Consider the following 20,480-nt stretch of genomic DNA (forward strand, 5'->3'; position numbering starts at 1 on the left):
CCAAAAAATAAAAGAGAAGGCATAAGAGGGTCTGGAGGTTCTCGGACCAGCACCCTAAGGTTTGGGTCTTTTAATGTGCGTGGATGTGGTACAGATGAGAGTAAAAGGGAAGAGATAGGTAGTATGTTTGTGAGAAGAAAGATGGATATGTTGGCTTTGAGTGAAACTAAGCTGAAAGGGAAGGGTGAGTGTAAGTTTGGGAGTGTAAGTGGGAGGTTATCAGGAGTGAAGAGAGGGCGAGGGAGGGAAGGGGTGGCTATTCTAGTAAGTGAAGAGAGGTAAACGGGTAGTGGAGTGGAAGGAGGTTTCCTCAAGGATAATGTGGATGAAGGTGAAACTGGGAAAAGAGATGTGGGTCTTTGTAAGTGCATATGGGCCTGGCAGTGAGAAGAGTGTAGAAGAAAGGGAGGCCTTTTGGATAGATTTAAATGAGTGCATAGATGGTTTAGGAAGAAATGTCAATGTAATAGTACTGGGAGACCTTAATGCTAGGGTAGGAAATGGTCCAATCGATGGAGTGGTTGGGAAATGTGGAGTTTCAGAAAAGAATCGTAGTGGAGAGTTGATGGTGGAAATGTGTCTAAAAATAGAGTTGATGATAGCAAATACAGTGTTTCGGAAGAAAGTCAAGCACATGGGAGAGGGTGGTGGATGGAAGGGTGGTAGATAGAGCGCTAATGGATTATGTAGTGGTAAATAGGATTATGATAGGAAGAGTTAAGGATGTACATGTGCTAAGGGGAGAGGGTGGGTGAATATCAGATTATTTTTTGGTGGAAGGTAAGTTGAGAGTGGAGGATAGATGGAGAAAGAGGAAAGGCACAAAAGGTAGGGAGGTTCTTAGAGTGAACTCTTTGAAGGAAAAGGAGAAGGAGTACGGAAAGAAGCTGAAGGAGGAGTGGGAGGGAGTAAAGGATAGAGTAGAGCTAGGTGTGGAGGAGGAATGGGGATGGTTCAAGGAGGGAGTCATAAAGTGTGCAAGGATGGTGTGTGAAACAAGAAGGACAGGGAAATAGAAGAAAGGGTAGTGAATGGTGGGATGAGGAAACAAAGAAGGTTTTCACCTCCTTTGTAACCACTGTCACCACCACTGTCGGTCCTCGACCGTTACACTATAGTAGTCTCATAATTTCACTCACAAGGCCCCTTGCCTTCGTTATGTCAATTCCAATAACTTTTCAAGTTCTTTTGCAGTAGGCATCATGCCTAGTAATTGTCATGTACTTCAAATCAGTCCTGAGGTTAAGGAAAATGGATTAGTTTTCTTTTCTTTCCACTATAATTACACTGTCTTGGTACACTCAGGATCTCTCTCTCTCGACTGCTCGAGACGACGCCAGACCACCTTCGTTCAGATGTCACTTTTTTATTCGTCCAATAGTCTTTTACTTTTCAAAACAAGTGACACACCTTAAGGGCGTGTCTTTTCCCCTTCGGCCAATAATATTTGTTTTTATACCCATTTACCTCCAATCCGAGAGGCTGTTACAGTCCTTCCAGAAATATTGCTGCATAAGCAAAAGCATGAGCGTGAGCATGAGGTGACATCATTGCGCAAATGGTCTGCCACTAACATTGAATTGATTACATCAGTGTTTATAAAACAGTCACCTCCGTCAGCCGTGTTTATACAGACAGAACGGCGCCTTCAATGTTATCAAACAGTAGGCGTCGAGTCTTGACTCATTGACTCAGCATTTCAATACCCATGTATTTCTCAACCTAATTTCCATTCGTACAACTACCGGCCTCTTACAAAGGTTGTAGAAGAGAAGAAGCGAGCTTTCACAGATTGGTTACAAAATAGAACGAGGGAGTCTTATGAGAGGTACAAAGAAAAGAAAAGAGAAGTAAAGAAAAAGGTAAAGGTTACAAAGAGGAGAGCAGATGTGAAATGGTGTAAGAGTATGACAGAAAATTTTGAAAGTAATAAAAAGATGTTTTGGAAAGAAATTAAGAGAGGAAGAGGAGGGGAATCAAGTAGAGAAGAAAAGGTAAAAGGTGCAGATGGAGAGATGATAATGGAAGAGAAGGCAGTAAGGGGAAGATGGGGAGAATATTTTAGGGAGTTGCTTAATGTGAAGGAGGATAGGGAAGGAAAGATTGCTGCAGTGGGAAGTGCGAAGAAAATGAGAGTGATGAATGAGGAGAATGGAGGAGAAATAAGGAAGGATGAGGTGAAGGCAGTTGTTAAGATGATGAAAGCAGGTAAGGCACCTGGTCTGAATGGATGCCATGCGGAATGTCTGAAAAAGGGAGGTACAGTGATGGTGGACTGGTTGGTGAGGTTATTTAATGTTTGTTGGAGAGAGAGTAGAGTGCCGGAGGACTGGAGGAGTGCCTGTAGAGTTCCTCTTTACGAAGGAAAAGGGGACAAGTGTGAATGTAGTAGTTTCAGAGGGATTAGCTTGTTGAGTGTAGTTGGGAAGGCTTATGGGAGGATCTTGGTTGAGAGGATTAGGAGAGGAACAGAAGGAGTATTTGGTGAGGAACAGTGTGGATTTAGGACAGGTAGAGGTTGTGTAGATCAGATCTTTGTGGTAAGACAGATATGTGAGAAAGCTATAGGAAAGGGGAAGGATGTTTTTTGGGCTTTTATGGATCTGGAAAAGGCTTATGATAGGGTAGACAGAAAGGCACTGTGTGAGGTTATGAAGATATACAGGATAGGAGGAAAGCTTCTGGGAGCTGTCAAGAGTTTTTATGAGAATAGTAGAGCTTGTGTTAGGATTGGAAATGGAGAGAGTGAGTGGTTCGAGGTAAAGGTGGGACTTCATCAAGGATGCGTTATGTCACCCTGGCTGTTCAACTTATACATGGATGGGGTGGTGCGAGAGGTAAATGCAAGGGTAGTGGGCAAGGGATTGGAGATGGTTAAAGAAAATGGAGAAAAGTGGGAGGTGAGCCAGCTGTTGTTTGCGGACGACACTGCGCTTGTGGCAGGATCGGAGGAGGGATTGAGGAAGTTGGTGACAGAGTTTGGGAGAGTATGTGATAGAAGAAAGCTAAAGATAAATGTGGGTAAAAGTAAGGTGATGAGATGTACAAGGGGTGAAAGTGGCAGTAGACTGGAAGTGAGCATTAACCCCTTCCATACGGTGCCGCACACATAGGCGTCATGGACTTAGATCTCGGTGGCAGCAGCCAATGCCAGCCGTACGACGTGTCGTAATAATACTCGCATCATAAAATATAGTCACCGCTTATATCGATCGTTCTCTCTTCACCCGTGAATTTTGATAACCATAGAAAATGCGATTACAAAAGAATTAGAAAGAATGTCATTATGGAGGGGTGACTACAATAAATATAATCAAGACGCCGATATGGCAGCCTCGCGAATACACTCGCTCCCCATGACGCCTACGTGTGCGGCACCGTATGGAAGGGGTTAAGGGAGAGCGACTGGAGGAAGTGGATAGTTTTAGATACTTGGGTGCAAATGTGGCAGGGAAAGGTTGAGTAAAGTTGGAGGTAGAATGTAGATTGAGAGAAGCGAGTAAATGCCTTGGTGGATTAAAGAGTGTAATGAGGAATAGACATTTGGGAATGGATGCTAAGAGGAGACTGTATGAAGGAGTGATTGTGCCAACAGCACTGTATGGGGCAGAAACATGGAACATAAGAGAGGAGGAGAGAAGGAGTTTGAATGTGTTTGAGATGAGGTGTCTGAGAAGTATGATGGGGGTTACTAGGCTAGATAGAATGAGAAATGAGGAGGTGAGGAGGAGAACTGTGGTGGAAAGGGAGCTGGGAGATAGGGTTGATGAAAGAATATTAGGATGGTTTGGACACATGGAAAGAATGAGTGAAGAAAGACTAGTAAAAGAGGTATGGAAGGCAGATGTGGAGGGAGTGAACATGTGGGGGCGTCCTAGGATGAGGTGGATGGACGGGGTGAAAGGGGCTTTGGGGAAGAGGGGAATGTCTGTTGAGGAAGGACGGGAGAGGACAGAAGACAGAGGTGAATGGAGAATGGTTGTATATGGATGATGTGATAGCATGAGGTGGAATGGGCGGGTGGATGGGGGGTGAGGTAGTATGTGTGAACAAAATTTGACGCAGCCCGAAGGGATTTCTCCCCGTCCTCGCATTTTATGCAATGGGGGGATGGAGTGGGGGAGTCGCCAATTTAATGAAGCGGCCTTGCTGTTGATGTGCTGTGTCCTGCGACACTGCTTTTGACCCAGGGCAGTGGACAAGGTGCAGGGATGACCCGTCATTCAGGAGGTGCTAAGATAAGAGGGAGGGTGGAGGGGTCTGGAGTGTATTCAGGGATGGAATGGGTGGGAATGATTTTATGCCTTTTTCTTTTTGGCTACCCCCCTTGTAAGGGGGAAAAAGCCTTGGTGTATTATGTATGTAATTCCCGATTTATTAAACCAAAATTGTTACATATATTTGATAAACAAAATAAAGAGGAGGGAAGTTTAATCGTATCTTATTTAAAGTTATGATAGTCATGGTTTGAAGTTTCAGGAAAGGCTCCTGAATTGAAGAAAATAACGCTTTGAGGGGAAGTTTGCCGAACTAAGGTAAACACTACGATTCCCAATAATAAATACCACACCTTAAACCATCCCTATTTCTCCTCCACTCCTAGTTCTTCTCTACCCCTGATCTCCTTCCACTCTTCTCTCATATTCTTTTTGTATTCCTCTTTTTTTTTTTTGTCTCATTTAAGCAGTTTACTCTATAAACCTCTCTACCTTCTGTCCTTTTCTTCTTTCTCCATTACTGGAGGTAAATGCAAGGATGTTGGGCCAGGGGATTGAAGATGGCTAGAAAGAGTGAAGGGAAGTGGAAGGTGAGACTCTTGTTGTTTGTTGTTGTTGTTGTCGTTCCCTAGACTGTCTGTCCGAGCAGTCCCGTCTCCCCAAGGAATGCCATAGCCAAAACTGGGTTTTCCCACAAATCCTTTATAAAGCGTATGTTGTGTTGTTTGCGTGCATGATTGTGTATAATGCAGTCTTCCATTATGTGTTGTATGATATGGGGTGAAGTGTTACATCCTGGGCAGCTGTTCACAACACGGTCATCCAGCCTCTTCTGGTAGCTTAGAAGTGCTGGGTGGTGACCGCACCGCAGTCTGGCCAAGTGGACTCTGTCCTTTCGTGGGAGAAAGGATTCAGAAGGGTGGATATGAGGGGGTCTGGCATGCAGCAGTGTGTTGTCTTTCAGTGTGTTAATGGAGCGGTGAGTGATATGATTATGAATATGTTTCCGGAGGCTGGTATTTGGTGGTTGTGGAGGAAGAGAAGAGAGTATCTGCGCGTGATAAAGGTCTTTGGGTGTTGTTTTAATGTTTGTTGGTGTGTGTGGGTGTTCTGCTATGTAGTGTAGCGGGTGTAATGTGTTTGTGGTGGCTGCAGCAAGTGTTTGTGTGCCTCTCATGTCGAGGTGGTCCTTGACTTTGAGGACTTTTGTTTCATGGTGTAAATGGTCTGTAGGTGTTGTATTTGTGCAGCCTGTAATTGTTTTTAGGGCTTTGTTTTGTATGATTTGAAGGGTGTTGTGGTGTGTCTCACTGAGATTAGGAGCCCATGCAGGACTCGCATAATTCAACACTGAGCGTATGCATTGTTTGTATATTGTTATATTAGTTTCTTTGTTTTGTCCAAATGTTGTTCCAGTGATTGACTTAAGTGCGTTAAGTCTGGGTGTGCATTTGTTTTTTATGTTTGTGATGTGTTGTTTGAAAGACATGGATGTATCATATGTTACACCAAGAATTTTCGGTGTGTTTGTGTGTGGTATTAGAGTGTTGTTGATGTAGAGATGAGGTATGTATTTGTGTTCTTTTGTCCAGTTGGTGAGAAGTGTTGCTGTAGACTTGGTTGGAGCTATTTTGAGTCTGTTTGTGATGAACCATGTGTTGAGTGTGTCAAGGTATGGCTGGATTATTTCTGCAGCTTTGTCTGTGTTACGATGTGTGCATGTGATTGTTATGTCGTCTGCGTAGGAAGAGATTTGTATTTCTGAGGTGTCTGGCGTGGGTAAGTCATGCATGTATAGATTAAATAGTGTGGGGGATAGAACTGAGCCCTGTGGTACTCCGTTCTTAACCCCTTCCATACGGTGCCGCACACGTAGGCGTCATGGACTTAGATCTCAGTGGCAGCAGCCAATGCCAGCCGTACGACGTGTCGTAATAATACTCGCATCATAAAATATAGTCACCGCTTATATCGATCGTTCTCTCTTTCACCCGCGAATTTTGAATACCACAGAGAATGGGATTCAGGGCACATTTGAGAGAATGTAAAAACACAGGGGCGACTACAATAAATATAATCAAGACGCCGATATGGCAGCCTCGCGAATACACTCGCTCCCCATGACGCCTACGTGTGCGGCACCGTATGGAAGGGGTTAATGTTTCTGATGTGCGATGATTGGCCATTATATGACACATAAGCATTCCTACCTGCCAGATAATTGGCCAGCCATCTTTTGATGTTATTGTGCATGTCTGTGTTATATATTTTATTTGTTAGGTTGTGGCGGGGGATAGCATCAAAAGCTTTACTAATGTCTAATGTTATAAGAAGTGTCCTGTGGTGGGGCCTATCTGAATTGATGCCATTTAAAATTCTTTGTGTGAGGTTTGTCAGAAGAGTGTTTGTGGAGTGTAGTGGCCTAAAACCGTGTTGTGAGTCAGCAAGGGGAATATGTGGTGTGACAAGTTTAAGTATTAGGCGTTCAATGACTTTAGAGGGGGTGCAGAGAAGTGTGATTGGGCGGTGCGATGTTGGGATTGTTGGGTCTTTGTTCGGTTTTGGAATGGTGATTATTTTACCATGCTTCCAGATGTTGGGGATAGTGTTGTGTGAATAGCTGTAGTTTGCAATGTTTGTGAGTGCGTGTATACCTTGTGGTCCAATGTGTTTTAGGTGGATGTTGCTTATGTTATCAGGGCCACAGGCAGATGAGTGCTTGAGACTATGTATTATGAGTTTTGTCTGACTGTCTATGAAGGGTATATAGTCTGAGTCTGTGGGAAAGTCTTTCTTACGTCGAATGGTGCGTCGGTCGTCAGGGTGAGAGGTGAGATGGCTTGTCTGTGCAAAATGACGTATGAGTGCGTTTGCCTGTTGTCTGTTTGAGGGTAGATTATCTGTTGCTGTGATTATTGCTGCGTGAGAACGTGTAGTGTTACTGTTTGATAGTGTAATGCTGTTGAGTGTTTTGTACAATTTGCTGGTGTTTGTTTTGTGATCAAGTGTATTGATAAAGTTTTGCCAATTTTGTGTTTTTTGTTCATGTATTTTATTGGCAATCACAGTGTTTAGTGTTTGTATTTAATCTGCTATGTTTTGAGGGATAGGTGTGGGGGTACCGTGTTTAAGTGTGTCACGTTGTCTGATGAGGCTTTGGATTTCTGGTGTGAAGTTGGGGTTGTGTGATTTTCTGTTGCCTCTAGGGATGTATCTCTTGTCTGCATTTTGTATGATTGTATCAAAAGTGTGCACAGCATTGTTTATGTTTGTGATTGGTGTACTGTTAAGTGTTTCAAAATGTTGTTCTGTCTCTTCAGTAAAGGCTTCCCAGTTAGCTCTCTTGTAATTGGTGTAAGTGTGTCTGTGGCCAACTGGGGTGCATCTTGTTTTGGTGGTGATGATGATTGGAAGGTGGTCAGAGTCAAGGGTCCCGACCACTCTCCATGATGTTGTTGGGGTTAGGCAGGGGGAGCAAAAGGTGATATCAGGAGAGGAGGGAGTGTAGAGGGCTTGGTGTGGGATATGTGTATGATTATGTGTGTTGGTCATGATAGTCAATGAGTCAAACTGAGTCTGTATATCAAGCCTTCTGTCTGTGTCAGGGTTGTCGACATACCAGGCAGACGACTTGGCGTTGAAATCTCCACCCATGATCAGGTTGGGGATTGAGGCTAGTTGGCTAAAATGAGGCCTGAAGGTGTCTGGAACTGTGGGGGATGATTGGGGGGGAATGTACATGTTAACTATTGTCAGTTCTTGTTGTTTGTTGATGACACTGCTTGTGGCAGGATCAGAGGAGGTTAAAATGCAGTTTGTGATAGTTTGGGAAGGTATGTGATAGAAGGAAGTTGAAAGTAGATGTGTGTAAATGCAACAAAATATGAGATATACAAATGGTGATTGTGGCAGTGGGTTTCCTGTAAACTGGTGGATAGATAACCTTCCAGCTGTCTTAATACTAGAATATTGAAGGATGGTAATCTGCTCTCTTCTTCCCACACTACTTTAAATTTGGTATTCAGAGCTACTTTGTTGAGACAGCAATTTTTCCTCATTTTCTCTCTGTATTTGTTAGTGGATGAAGGAGGGTTGCCATATGAATGAATATATGGGGGTAAGCCAGCTTTGACTGTCGGGCCATGCCATGGAGGTGTTATACATTGTTTCTTACCCAGGCAGTGGGTGGGAGGGAGCAGGAGGGGAATGACCTATCAACCACATGGAGCTAAGATTGAAGGTAAAACAAATTTTTGTTGGACGAGTGGAGGGAGCAAGCCTAGGCTGGCTACTTCTCTTATTAGGGGGAAGAAGCTTTTGGGTATATAGATAGTAATTTTGTTGTTGGATTAAACTTGATGATGTCTTACAGATCCAACATCAAGGAGGTGACACTACAGAGTAAGCAGATGGGAAAAAGGGAGAACAAGATTGTCAATACTGAGGGCAGGTGTCAATTTGACCTTCTCATGGTAAGTTCCTGGCTTATGTGTTAAATGGTTATTCATGCTTGTCATACTTTCAGAGTAAGAAGACTTAAAGGTTAGTGTCATGAGGCATGAGTGGGTACACAAGGATGCTGGAGTCAGTGTCTTGATTATATATATTTTTTGTAGTTGTACATGAGTTACTACCAGATTCTGTGAACTGATTTGATCACATTTCCTGTGTTTATTATTACTCAGTAAAAGAGTGACTAATACAGCAGTGACTTTATATTTTATGATGTGAGTAGTGTGATGAATTGTACATGTGGCAGCCGATGCTGTGCGTGAGAATTTGACTCTTACTGAAGTGGTTAACTTGAACAGTAAGAGCCATAGCATTTAGAAAAAATGTATATATATATATATATATATTAACAACTTGTATAAGAGCTACACAACTGTGCATCCACGGTGTGGTATCCAATAATTAAAAAACAAGAAAAATGTCTATAAGCAGTACAGTATAAAGCAGTAAGAAAAATAAATAGCTGCATCAAAACATTAACCCCTTCCATACGGTGCCGCACACGTAGGCGTCATGAGGAGCAAGTGGATTCGCGACGCTGCCATATCGGCGTCTTGATTATATTTATTGTAGTCGCCCCTGTGTTTTTACATTCTCCCAAATGCGCCCTTAATCCCATTCTCTATGGTTTTCAAAATTCGCGGGTGAAAGAGAGAACGATCGATATAAGCGGCGACTATATTTTATGATGCGAATATTATTTCGTTACGTCGTACGGCTGGCATTGGCTGCTGCCCGCGAGATTTAAGTCCCGTATTGAAGTGGTTAACAAAGAACAACTACAATCAAAACAGCTCACAAGAATGACACCCAATTCTGTGTGGAACCCCTTGAATCCATCCACCCACTCTTCACATGTTGTTGCACAGTCCACAAAATGTAACATAAGGAAAAACAAAGTTCTACTTAAATATCTATAGTAACCCACCACCATTACCCCCACATGTACTGTACTTACAGAACCATGTACACATGGAATTTTGCAAAACAAGCACTTCACAAAGTACCACACAAAAAACTCTTAAGAAAACTGGAAACAATAGGGGGGATACAAGGTAAACTACTAAAATGGATGGAGGACTTTTTGCATGGAAGAAAAATGAGAGTAGTGCTCAGAGATAACTTGGGAAGAGGTGATTTGTGGAGATCCACTAGGACCAGTATTGGCTCCAATAATGTTTGCTATTTATGTAAATAACATGGATGAGGGTGTGGTATGTTACATGAGCTTCTTTGCAGATGATGCAAAACTGTTAAAGAAAGTGAGATCTGAAATGGACTGTGATTCACTGCAGAGCAATCTGAACAGGGTTTGGAAATTGAGTCAGAAGTGGGAAGTGGACTTCAACATTTAAGAAACGTAGTATAATGGATTTTGGAAAAAGAAAAAAAGGATATCACAACAATATAAAATTGGTGAAAAGGAAGTAAAGAAAGTGGTATCAGAAAAAGACCTGGGACTGATTATCACAAAGGATATGTCCCCTGACAAACAGATATACAAAATTGTCAGTGAAACCTATAACTTGCTAAGATCAATAAAAGTGGATTTTATTTACTTGGATGAAGAAATAGTAAAGACAATACTAGTCACACTGATAAGGCCAAAATTGGAGTACACAGTGACATTATGGTCACCTAGAACAAAAAAGAATATAAGGAAAATTGAGAGAATCCAGAGAGCAACTACAAAAATGGCCCCAACACTAACAAAACTGGCATATGAAGACAGATTGTCAAAACTAGAATTACAAACTCTGTAGCAATGGAGAGAAAGAGGTGACTTGTTGACAAAACAATAGTGTGCAAAAACAATACATGAATTTGAGAACAAATTAGACATGGCAAGATACAGAGACGGGACACCACAAGCACAGCTCCCCTTCCCATAAGATACAATTAGGTAAATAGATACATGCACCTTAGGATGTCAATGTTGACATCCTCATATGCTATGGGTTAACTGGCCATGACCACAGGTTCAGCCCTTACTACACTCTGAAGGAATTTCATGTTGCTGTCTAGAAAAAGTGATTGTAGAACAGAGAAATATAGGGAGGTCTGTGTTTTCTTCGCTAATTCAGTATTGGTACTATTTTGATGCAAGGCGATTCTAGCTTGTCTTGAGAGTAATTTTTCTGTTAGGTTAATTTTTAGGGGTTTGGTGAAATACTATCAATCTGTATACCAAGGGCTTCTTCCCCTTTATAAGGGAAGTAGCCAAGTCAAAGGCAACCCACTCCCACCCAATGGTGAAATACAGAATTCATTAATCTGTTGTACAGTGGTACCTCTACTTACAAAGGATTACAAAGGCGGAGCATGCCGACAGGAGACCTTTTGATCCATATCTAGGTCGGATGCGAAAAAGAATCATATTAATAATAAAACAATAAAATTAACTATAATAATGTAGATAACAAATATAATACATAAATAAATGCATAGGTATAGTTTAATAATAAACAAACAGGTAAATAGTAAATAATAATAAATTGACATATAACTAATTATAAATGAAAATCAGACAGACAAATGATAACAAAACAAAAACAAATAATATAAGATAAATTATAATCATTACAGCATCTTACTTAGGTATTTATCTAACTGATTCTTAAAGCTTTGAACTGAACTACATTGCACTACCTGTGCAGGAAGTTTATTCCATTCATTTACTACACGGCTGGAAAAGTTGTTTCTACCTACTTCTAAATTGAATCTATTTCCGGATAGTTTGAGACCATTGTTTCTTGTCTGATTCTCATTCAATGTGAAAATTTTGTCACTTTTGATGTCAATTCCCTTTAAAATCTTAAAGACCTGTATCAAGTCACCTCTGAGTCTACGCTTTTTTAGGGAAAACAGATTCATGTGTTTTAGTCAATTTTTGTATGATTTATTTTTGATATTTGGAATCAGTTTTGTGGCTCGCCGTTGTACTTTTTCCAGTCTGTCAATGTCTTTAATGAGATTCGGTGACCATACAGAAACAGCATATTCCAAATGTGGACGAACTAACGATTTATATAGCTTGTTAATGAGTGATGGACTTTTGAAATCAAAAGATCGCGCAATCAGTCCCAGAATCTTATTTCCTTTCTCAGAGGCTGAAATACACTGCTTGGATGATTTGAGGTCGTTACTGATAATTACGCCGAGATCTTTTTCACTATCCACTTTTGTTAACGAATTACCAAATAACTTGTAATCGTACTTGCTGTTATTTTTACCTATGTGCATTACCTTTCATTTGTGTTAAATTTCATTAGCCACTTTTCAGACCATTGCTGTAATTTATCTAAATCTACTTGAATATCTAATTGGTTTGAGTGATCATTTGCCACTCCGCACAGTTTTGTATCATCAGCAAATTTGGAAACAGTAGGTTTTAGTCCATGGTCTATATCATTTATATATACTATGAATAGAAGTGGCCCAAGAACGGAACCCTGAGGAACTCCACTTGCAACACTTTTCCATCCAGAAGTTTTTCCATTTAAAACAACTCTGTTTTCGACCATTCAACCAATTACTAGTCCAACCTAATAGGCTACCACTTATTCCATGCAAAGCTAATTTAGTAAGTAGTCTTTTGAGTGGGACAGTATCAAAAGCTTTTGCAAAGTCTAGATATATTAAATCTATATTGTTTCTTTTGTCATAATTCGAGATAACTGTGTTGTAGAATTCGAGTAAGTCACGCAAGAACGTTTCCGTCTGAAACCATGCTGGCTATCATTTATCAAACGGTTACTTTCTAAATGATGTTCGATAGCATCTCTGATGATAGTTTCCATTATTTTTCCTACGATTGAAGTCAAACTTATAGGCCTATAGTTATTTGGTTTCTTTTTGTCACCTTTTTTGAATATGGGAGTAACGTTAGCTAGCTTCCATTCTCTTGGGACATCTCCGGATATGATGGATTTCTTGAAAATAATTTCTAATGGAACAACAATCTCATTTTTAATTTCCTTTAAGATTCTTGGATGCCAACCGTCAGGCCCTGGTGTTTTATTAACTTCAAGTTTGTCTATACACCTTTTAATTTTTTCTTTTGTTATATTTACCGTAGTGAGTAAGTTTACCCCAGACTTTTCACAGGTTTCAGTTTGGAATTCACTTTGAGGTGTTTCGTTTACAAATACCGAGCTAAAATAATTGTTTAAGATATTACGAAAGGCTTTACATACGAAATTTTCAGGTTACGAAACATTTCTTTGGAAAAATATTGCCTCTTGTTACGAAAGAAATTTCAGGATACGAAGGCCAAGATTTCAAAATACGCGCTGCTACATAGCTCCCAGAGTCCACTGAACGTAAACATACTTGTAGCATCCTGTATCTTGGTTTGAAAGTGGCGCGTCGGAGCTGCTCTGCTATTGGCTATTGCCCAGCATCTTCCTGGCATCCCATTGGCTAGGAAGGACCTCTGTGTGTATGTGCGTGTACCCAGAATCCTCTTTGTTTTCCCGTCGGCCCACGAGGATCACCGAAGCCTCAGTCTCACACTAGCGAAATTCAGTAAAGCATGAAGTGTTCGGACAGTTTTTCGTCAGCTTTTGTTAGTGTTTATTGCAACTTTACATGTGTGTATTAACTTTATTCACTATGGGCCCCAAGAAAGGGATGGAGAAAAGTGGTGAGAAGAAGAAGAGAGTTGTTTTGTCCATACAAACAAAGCAAGAGATAATAGAAAAGTACGAAAAAGGTATGCATATGGTTGATCTCGCCAAAGAATATGGCCGTAATCCATCTACGATCGGCATGATATTAAAACAAAAGGAAGCCCTAAAAGCTACGACTCCTTCCAAAGGCCTCTCTGTCATTTCGAAGAGGAGGTCAGCAGTGAACAATGAGATGGAGAGGTTGTTACTCGTGTGGATAAAGGAGAAAGATAGCTGGAGACACAGTGACCGAGACCATAATTTACGAAAAGGCGACCGCCATCTTTAATGACCTCGTAAAGATGGATGCAGGTGAGGGAGCTTCAGCGCAAGAACCACACCAGGAGTTTAAGGCATCGCATGGGTGGTTCGAGAAGTTTAAAAGGAGGACTGGAATTCACTCTGTTGTTCAACATGGCGAGGCATCTATCACCGACCAGAAAGCGGCCGACGAACTTGTGCGAAAATTTGAACAATTGTTGATCGATGAAAGCTGCGTTGCACAGCAAGTTTTTAATTGTGACGAGACTTACCTTTTTTGGAAAAAGATGCCTCGCCGTGCCTTCATCACAGTAGAAGAGAAAAAAATGCCAGGCCACAAGCCCATGAAGGACCGCCTTACACTTGCCCTTTGTGCCAATGCCAGTGGGGATTGTAAAATCAAGCCCCTGCTGGTGTACCACTCCAAAAATCCCAGAGCATTTAAGGCCCACAAAATATTAAAAGAAAAACTTCAGGTGCTATGGAGGGCCAATGCCAAGGCCTGGGTTACCAGACAATTTTTTGTTGAGTGGGTCAATTTGGTTTTTGGCCCTGCTGTTAAGAGGTACCTAGAGGAGAACAATCTCCCCATCAAGTGCCTCCTCATTCTCGATAATGTACCTGCCCACCCGCCCGGCCTCGAAGATGATATCCTGGAGGAGTTCTCATTTATTAAGGTGCTGTACCTCCCACCTAACACCACCTCTATCCTCCAGGCCATGGACCAACAAGTCATTTTGAACTTCAAGAAACTCTACACGAAACACTTGTTCAAGAGGTGTTTTGACATCACTGAAAACACCCAGCTTACCCTTCGTGAGTTTTGGAAGCAGCACTTCAATATGTTGTTTGCCTCAAGATAATCGTCATGGCTTGGCAGGAGGTGACCAGGCGTACCCTTAATGTGGCTTGGAGAAAGTTGTGGCCTGATGCTGTTGCCCCACGAGATTTTGAAGGGTTCGAGGTGGAGTTGGAGGGTAAAGTTGAGCCTGAAGTTGACGAAATTGTTTCGCTGGGAAAGTGCGTGGGGTTTGAGGTGAATGACGAGGACATCGACAAGTTGATTCAGGAGCACCACAAGGAGCTGAGGGAGTTGGAGGCGATGCAACACATGGCAGTGCAGGAGTTCAGTAAAGACGAAGAGGAGGCAGCCATTATTCCAACAGCCCAAATAAAAGACATTTTATAAAACTTCTATGAAGTTTCAGAATTTGTTGAAAAGAATCACCCAGAAATAGTGTTCACTAGTCGGGCTATCGCTCACTATGATGATGTTTGCCTTGCACATTTTCGAAAGATTGTTAAAAGCCGACAAAAACAAACGACCTTGGATCGGTTCTTTACAAAACGTTTTTTAACCCCTTCCATACGGTGCCGCACACGTAGGCGTCATGAGGAGCAAGTGGATTCACGACGCTGCCATATCGGTGTCTTGATTATATTTATTGTAGTCGCCCCTGTGTTTTTACATTCTCCCAAATGCGCCCTGAATCCCATTCTCTGTGGTTTTCAAAATTCGCGGATGAAAGAGAGAACGATCGATATAAGCGGTGACTATATTTTATGATGCGAATATTATTACGTTACGTCATACGGCTGGCATTGGCTGCTGCCCGCGAGATTTAAGTCCCATACTGAAGTGGTTAAGGGGCTTGGAACCGATTAGGGCATTTATAGGATAAGCGTTTCTACTTACGAAATTTTCACATTACGAAATGATTTCCAGAACGAATTAATTTCGTAAGTAGATGTACCACTGTATCTACCTAGTTGTATTATATGGGAAGGAGAGCTATACTCGTGGTGACCCGTTTTTGTATCTCGCAAGAACAAGTTTGTTCTTAGATTGTTGTATTGTGTTTGCACACACTTTCTTCATCCAATTTGTTCCATATATCTATCACTCTGTGTGGGAAGCTGTTTTTTTTTTTTTTTCAGGTCTCTTCTGTAGTTATCCTTTTTGAGTTTCATTGCATGTCCTCTTCTTTTTCCTCTGCCCCGTTTTAATAGGTCCTCTCTATCAAGGCATTCTTTTCCTTTCATAATTCTGTAGATGGTTATTAGGTCCCCTCATTCTCTTCTTTGTTCCAGGTTTGGCAATTCCAGTTCAGCCAGTCTTTACTCATATGTTAGGTTTGCAAATGTTGGGACCAACTTTGTCGTTGCTCTTTGTATTCTTTCTAATTTTCTTATATTCTTTTTTGCCATGCAAGGAAACTAATATGTACTTGATCACTGCCAAATGACGCCAGGTGCGAAGAGAAAGTCTCTACCCTGATGGTAGGTTTGAATTCTTTCTCACGAGTGGTGTCACTAGGAGGGGTCAGACTTGCTACTCAGGATTAGTGCAACCATCACTATCCTGTAGTAGGTCTGTAACCTCTTGGTCATGTGTGGGGAATGCTCGTCATACGTTCTTATTCTCATACACAGAGAGATTGCCCTCGAGTTTGATCCGGTCCGTGTGGACACAGAACTCACGTCCCGACCTTATATGTTTGATGGCATAAATGACATCGCTCACCTGTTTGAGTATTCTATAGGGGCCTTGGTACAATGGCTGAAGTTTCTTTGACACCCCCTGTCTAGGTTTGGTGGTTACGTATACTCTGTCACCAAGGGCGAGCTGCTTTACTCTAGCCCTGGGCCGTTTCGTGTGCCTCTCAGTTGTGGCAGCCTCGATGAACTTTTGGCACCATTCAAAACATGCGTTTGCCAACGCCATTGTTTCGGCTGCTATATCTGTGTTGTACCAAGGGGCACTTGGCCTGGTGAACTCAGTTATAGGTAGGACGGGGTCTCTGTGAAAAAGGAGGAAATGAGGGGAATCTCTGAGAACTCTATGGTACGCGGAATTGTACGCCAACACTGACAGAGGAAGCATCTGGTCCCAGCCGGTTTGATTATCCTGAACTAGGGACCGTAAGATCTTTATAATTGTACCATTTACCCTTTCAACTATGCCATTACTCGAGGGGTGATATGGTGTTATCTTATGATGGCCAATGTTTGCCATTTTCATTACCTCTTTGAACGTTTTGTTCATAAATTCACCACCGCCATCTGAGATTACCTGCCTTGGAGCGCCATGTATGGCCAGGACGTGTTGTAAAAAGGCTCGGGCTACTGTCCTCGCTTCCTTTGAATTAATAGGTACAGCGACCAGGAAGCGGGTTAATACATTGACTATGGTCAGGATGTACTTCACACCATTTAGAGTGGTGGTTAGTGGACCAACGAGATCAACGTGCACTCTCTCAAATGGAGCTTTTACATCAGGAAACTGTCTAAGTGGAGCTGGGAGGTCATAGGAAGGTTTGCAAGTAATGCAGATTTTGCATTGTTTTATAAAATCTTTCACATCCTCCGACATCTTAGGCCAAAAGGCAAACTTCTGTAGGCGTTCCAGAGTAACTTGGATTCCGCCATGGCCCGCCATAGGAAGGCAATGGGCAATATGTAACGCTGCCGCCTTTGCTCCATCAGGGCATACCAGGCGAAGATCTTCCAACTGGTATGCATTCCTATGCGCATGATATAGGAGTCCGTCGGAGAGGAGTCGGAACTCCCGGATTGGCACTCTTAAGCGTAGCATCTTTGGCACTTCTGACGTCACTCCTTTGAGGTACTGCTTAAGTCGACCCCAATCAGGATGAGCATCCTGCTCCTTGCGGATCTCAAACTGGTTCCATGTGATGGTATCCTCCTCAGAATTTGAGTTTGAGTTACCCCTGCCACCCGTGGTTATGTGGGAAATTAAGAAATTATCTATAGGGTGGTCAGACCCCCGTATCCGAGAGAGCGCGTCCGCAACAACATTCAGTCTCCCGGGGATATAAGTGACTTCAATATCGAAGTCGGCGATCGCCATTTGCCACCGGAGAATCCGAGTGTTCGTGCCCTTAGCAATGAAGAGCCATACCAAAGGCCTGTGATCGCTCAAAAGTCTCACCGGATATCCCATGATTAGCGGGCCATTAATCGTGAGACCGTACACTGCCGCTAACGCTTCTCTCTCCACGGTACTATACCGTCTCTCGTGCTCGTTAAGAGTGCGATTGAAATAGGAGAGTGGGTGTCTCCTACCTCCGTCGTCCTCCTGCTGAAGCACGCCTCCAATCGCCGAAGTACTGGCGTCAGTGGTGAGCAAGAAAGGTTTCGCAAAATTTGGGTAAGGGAGGACCACCGTGGAGGACAAATGGGATTTGAGGGACTCAAATGCACGTAACTGAGGAGGTGTCCATTGACCAAGCTCACAATTCTTGTGTTTCCCCGCTACGTCACCCTTCGTCATATCGACTAAAGGCAACGAAATGTCAGCAAAATTAGGAATGAACTTCCTGTAGTATCCTGCCAATCCCAAAAAGGAAAGCAACTCTTTCTGACGCATGGGCCGGGGGAAAGTTTTGATGGCTTGGACTTTATCTGGCTGGGGCTTTATCCCTTCCTGGGATATTACATGACCTAGGTAAGCGACCTCCTTCTGGAAGAAATGACATTTCTCCAGCCTCAATGAGAGGTTTGCCTCTTACAACTTCCGAAGGACATCCTCAAGATTCTTGAGGTGGTCGACCCAAGATGTTCCCAGAACAATGATATCGTCCATGTACACCATCGCACTGACCCCTAACAGCCCCGTTAATACCTGATTCATCACCCTTTGAAAACAGGATGGAGCGTCTTTTAACCCAAAGGGAAGAGACGTGAACTCGTAATGCCCTTCGGGAGTCGAGAACGCAGTTTTCTCGCAGCTGCTCTCCATCAGTGGGATCTGGAGATACCCCTGCTTAAGGTCAAGCAGAGAGAAGATGACGCTGGAGCCGACACTGCGCAGCATCGAATCAATATGGGGAAGAGGGAACTTATCATCAACCACGTGTCTATTTAGAGCACGAAAATCAAGACAAAGACGAAGGGTTTTATCCTTCTTCACAACCGGAACAACAGGAGCATTGTAAGGAGAACGAGATGGGCGAATGATTCCCTTACTGAGCATATCCCCAATGAGGTCTCTAATCTCACCTCTATACTTCTCAGGAGTGGGATAAGATTTGCGGTAGACCGACAGTCCAAATGTCCGAATCTCGTGTAAGAAGTGAGGCGTCACGGTAAGTGGATCCCCTGGTAAGGCAAAAACATCGGCATATTTGACCACTAAAGAGGTCAGAGCCATACTTTCCCTGCCATGCCTAATAGGGAAAAATTTCCCTACTTCCAACTGTAACCTGTGTCCGTGAGAGCCATCCACTACGTTAGACGCCTGGACCATTCCCACCAAGACATTAGTTCCACCGTCTACCAGCGCAATCTCCCCTAAGAGAAAAATGTCCCCAACCATGGGTATCTGGGCTCATATTTAGGGATGGAACTTTGCACCAAGCCTTTCCATTTTCCATCTTGAGCAGCTCTACCACTCCCTGACCGAGCAAGCTGGCGCCTTCGACGTATGGGCGTGCTGTAAACAGCGCCGAGACGGCCTGACCTGCGGGAGCGAGCTTGTCTACTCTCTCGAGAATTAATCCTACGGTTCCTCCTGAGAACCCAGGTACCCAATGAGGTTCAAGGGTCTTAACCGGGAACGTGGCAGTTTCACTCACCCCTTGAAAACTATGATGCTCCTCGCACACGGTGATGAACGGCGGTGAATGCTGAGCCGTCCCTGCAAGGATTACAGGAATATCCTTGCCCTTAACTGTGAAAGTTAAAGGATGGAACGTCAACGTCACCTTGTGTGCTGCGATGAAATCAAACCCTAGGACAATGTTAGCCGGCAGACCTTCAGCAGGGATTATAAAGAAAGGATGGTGGAACGAAAAATCAGCTAGATCAAACCGAACAGAGACTTTGCCAAGATTGGGCATCTCTGAACCATCGGCCACTATGATTCTAGTGGCACCAACCTGGGAGCCTTCCAATGTAGCAGGCAAAATGCTCTTATGGATAAGAGACACCACTGCTCCCATGTCCAAGAGAGCACAAACAGACTGATTAGCGTGTGACTCTAAAAAGGTAACTGCGACCATGGCTAAGCTTCCACCCAGCGTACGGGAGCTGGCCAAATCGACGTGAACAATTTCCACGGCCGACTGCTGCTCAGCCATCACCTTGGATTGTGGACACCCCTGCACTGGCAGTTTTTTTGACGAGCCACTCGCCGTGAGACCCCTCTGAGCCTCATGACCGACACTAGACTCAGTCTCCCTGATCTGGCCTGCACCCCCGCAAGTCTTGCAACACGTGGTAGGTCGACCGCGTGTTCTATAATAACACACATCAGTCGCGTGTCATGCTTTCTTGCAATGGGTGCAGTATGGACGCCACTTATTTCGATTACCACGGCCCTGGGGACTCTTCCACGTGTTCCTTTGTCCCCCATGTCTGTGAGTAGAGTGTATGGCTTCCTCGTGAGGCCGCGTTGCGATCTCTCGCTCATGGCGAGGGCGCACCTCCACCTCTTGCAAATAGCGAGAGGGTGTCTCTGACTCCCGCAGATTGCGAGGAGAGGAAGAGCCTGGGACTCTGTGTACAGTGGAAATGTAATATGATTGTGAAGGTGGGTGGGAAAAGAAGGCGTCCGTGGCCGGGTATTGGTGGGTCACGGCTGGCGCGGCCGGGTACAAAGCCATGGGTGAATCGGCACCGCCTGCGTATACCGTCTTGATGGTACAACTATGCCAATGGGCATAGTCAATGGCCGCATGGAGAATAGCAACGATGGACGCTTGCTGTTCTGAGGTGAGGGTGGTGGCAAATTGAGAGGGCATAGCCCGCATAATTCTGGTCACAGCGGTAAAATTTGCCCAATCATTACGCTCTGGGT

General features: G+C 43.4%; 2 protein-coding genes across 4 annotated transcripts in view; one reads left to right on the plus strand and one right to left on the minus strand.

The window, feature by feature from the left end:
* The window catches only part of PolD1 (DNA polymerase delta 1, catalytic subunit), a 362,759-nt gene that overhangs the window by 192,761 nt on the left and 149,518 nt on the right, over nt 1–20,480 (plus strand). For all 3 annotated transcript variants that reach the window (XM_076189251.1, XM_076189252.1, XM_076189253.1), the window contains one exon: nt 8,590–8,689. In XM_076189251.1, the coding sequence (XP_076045366.1) occupies nt 8,590–8,689 (100 nt within the window). The remainder of the gene's footprint in view (nt 1–8,589; nt 8,690–20,480) is intronic.
* Nucleotides 1–20,480, minus strand: part of LOC143027746 (uncharacterized) — a 538,392-nt gene that overhangs the window by 101,649 nt on the left and 416,263 nt on the right. The window lies entirely within an intron of this gene.

This window comes from Oratosquilla oratoria, chromosome 8 (assembly GCF_046742065.1).
Source record: "Oratosquilla oratoria isolate Oo_2021 chromosome 8, ASM4674206v1, whole genome shotgun sequence".
Lineage (NCBI taxonomy): Eukaryota > Metazoa > Arthropoda > Malacostraca > Stomatopoda > Squillidae > Oratosquilla > Oratosquilla oratoria.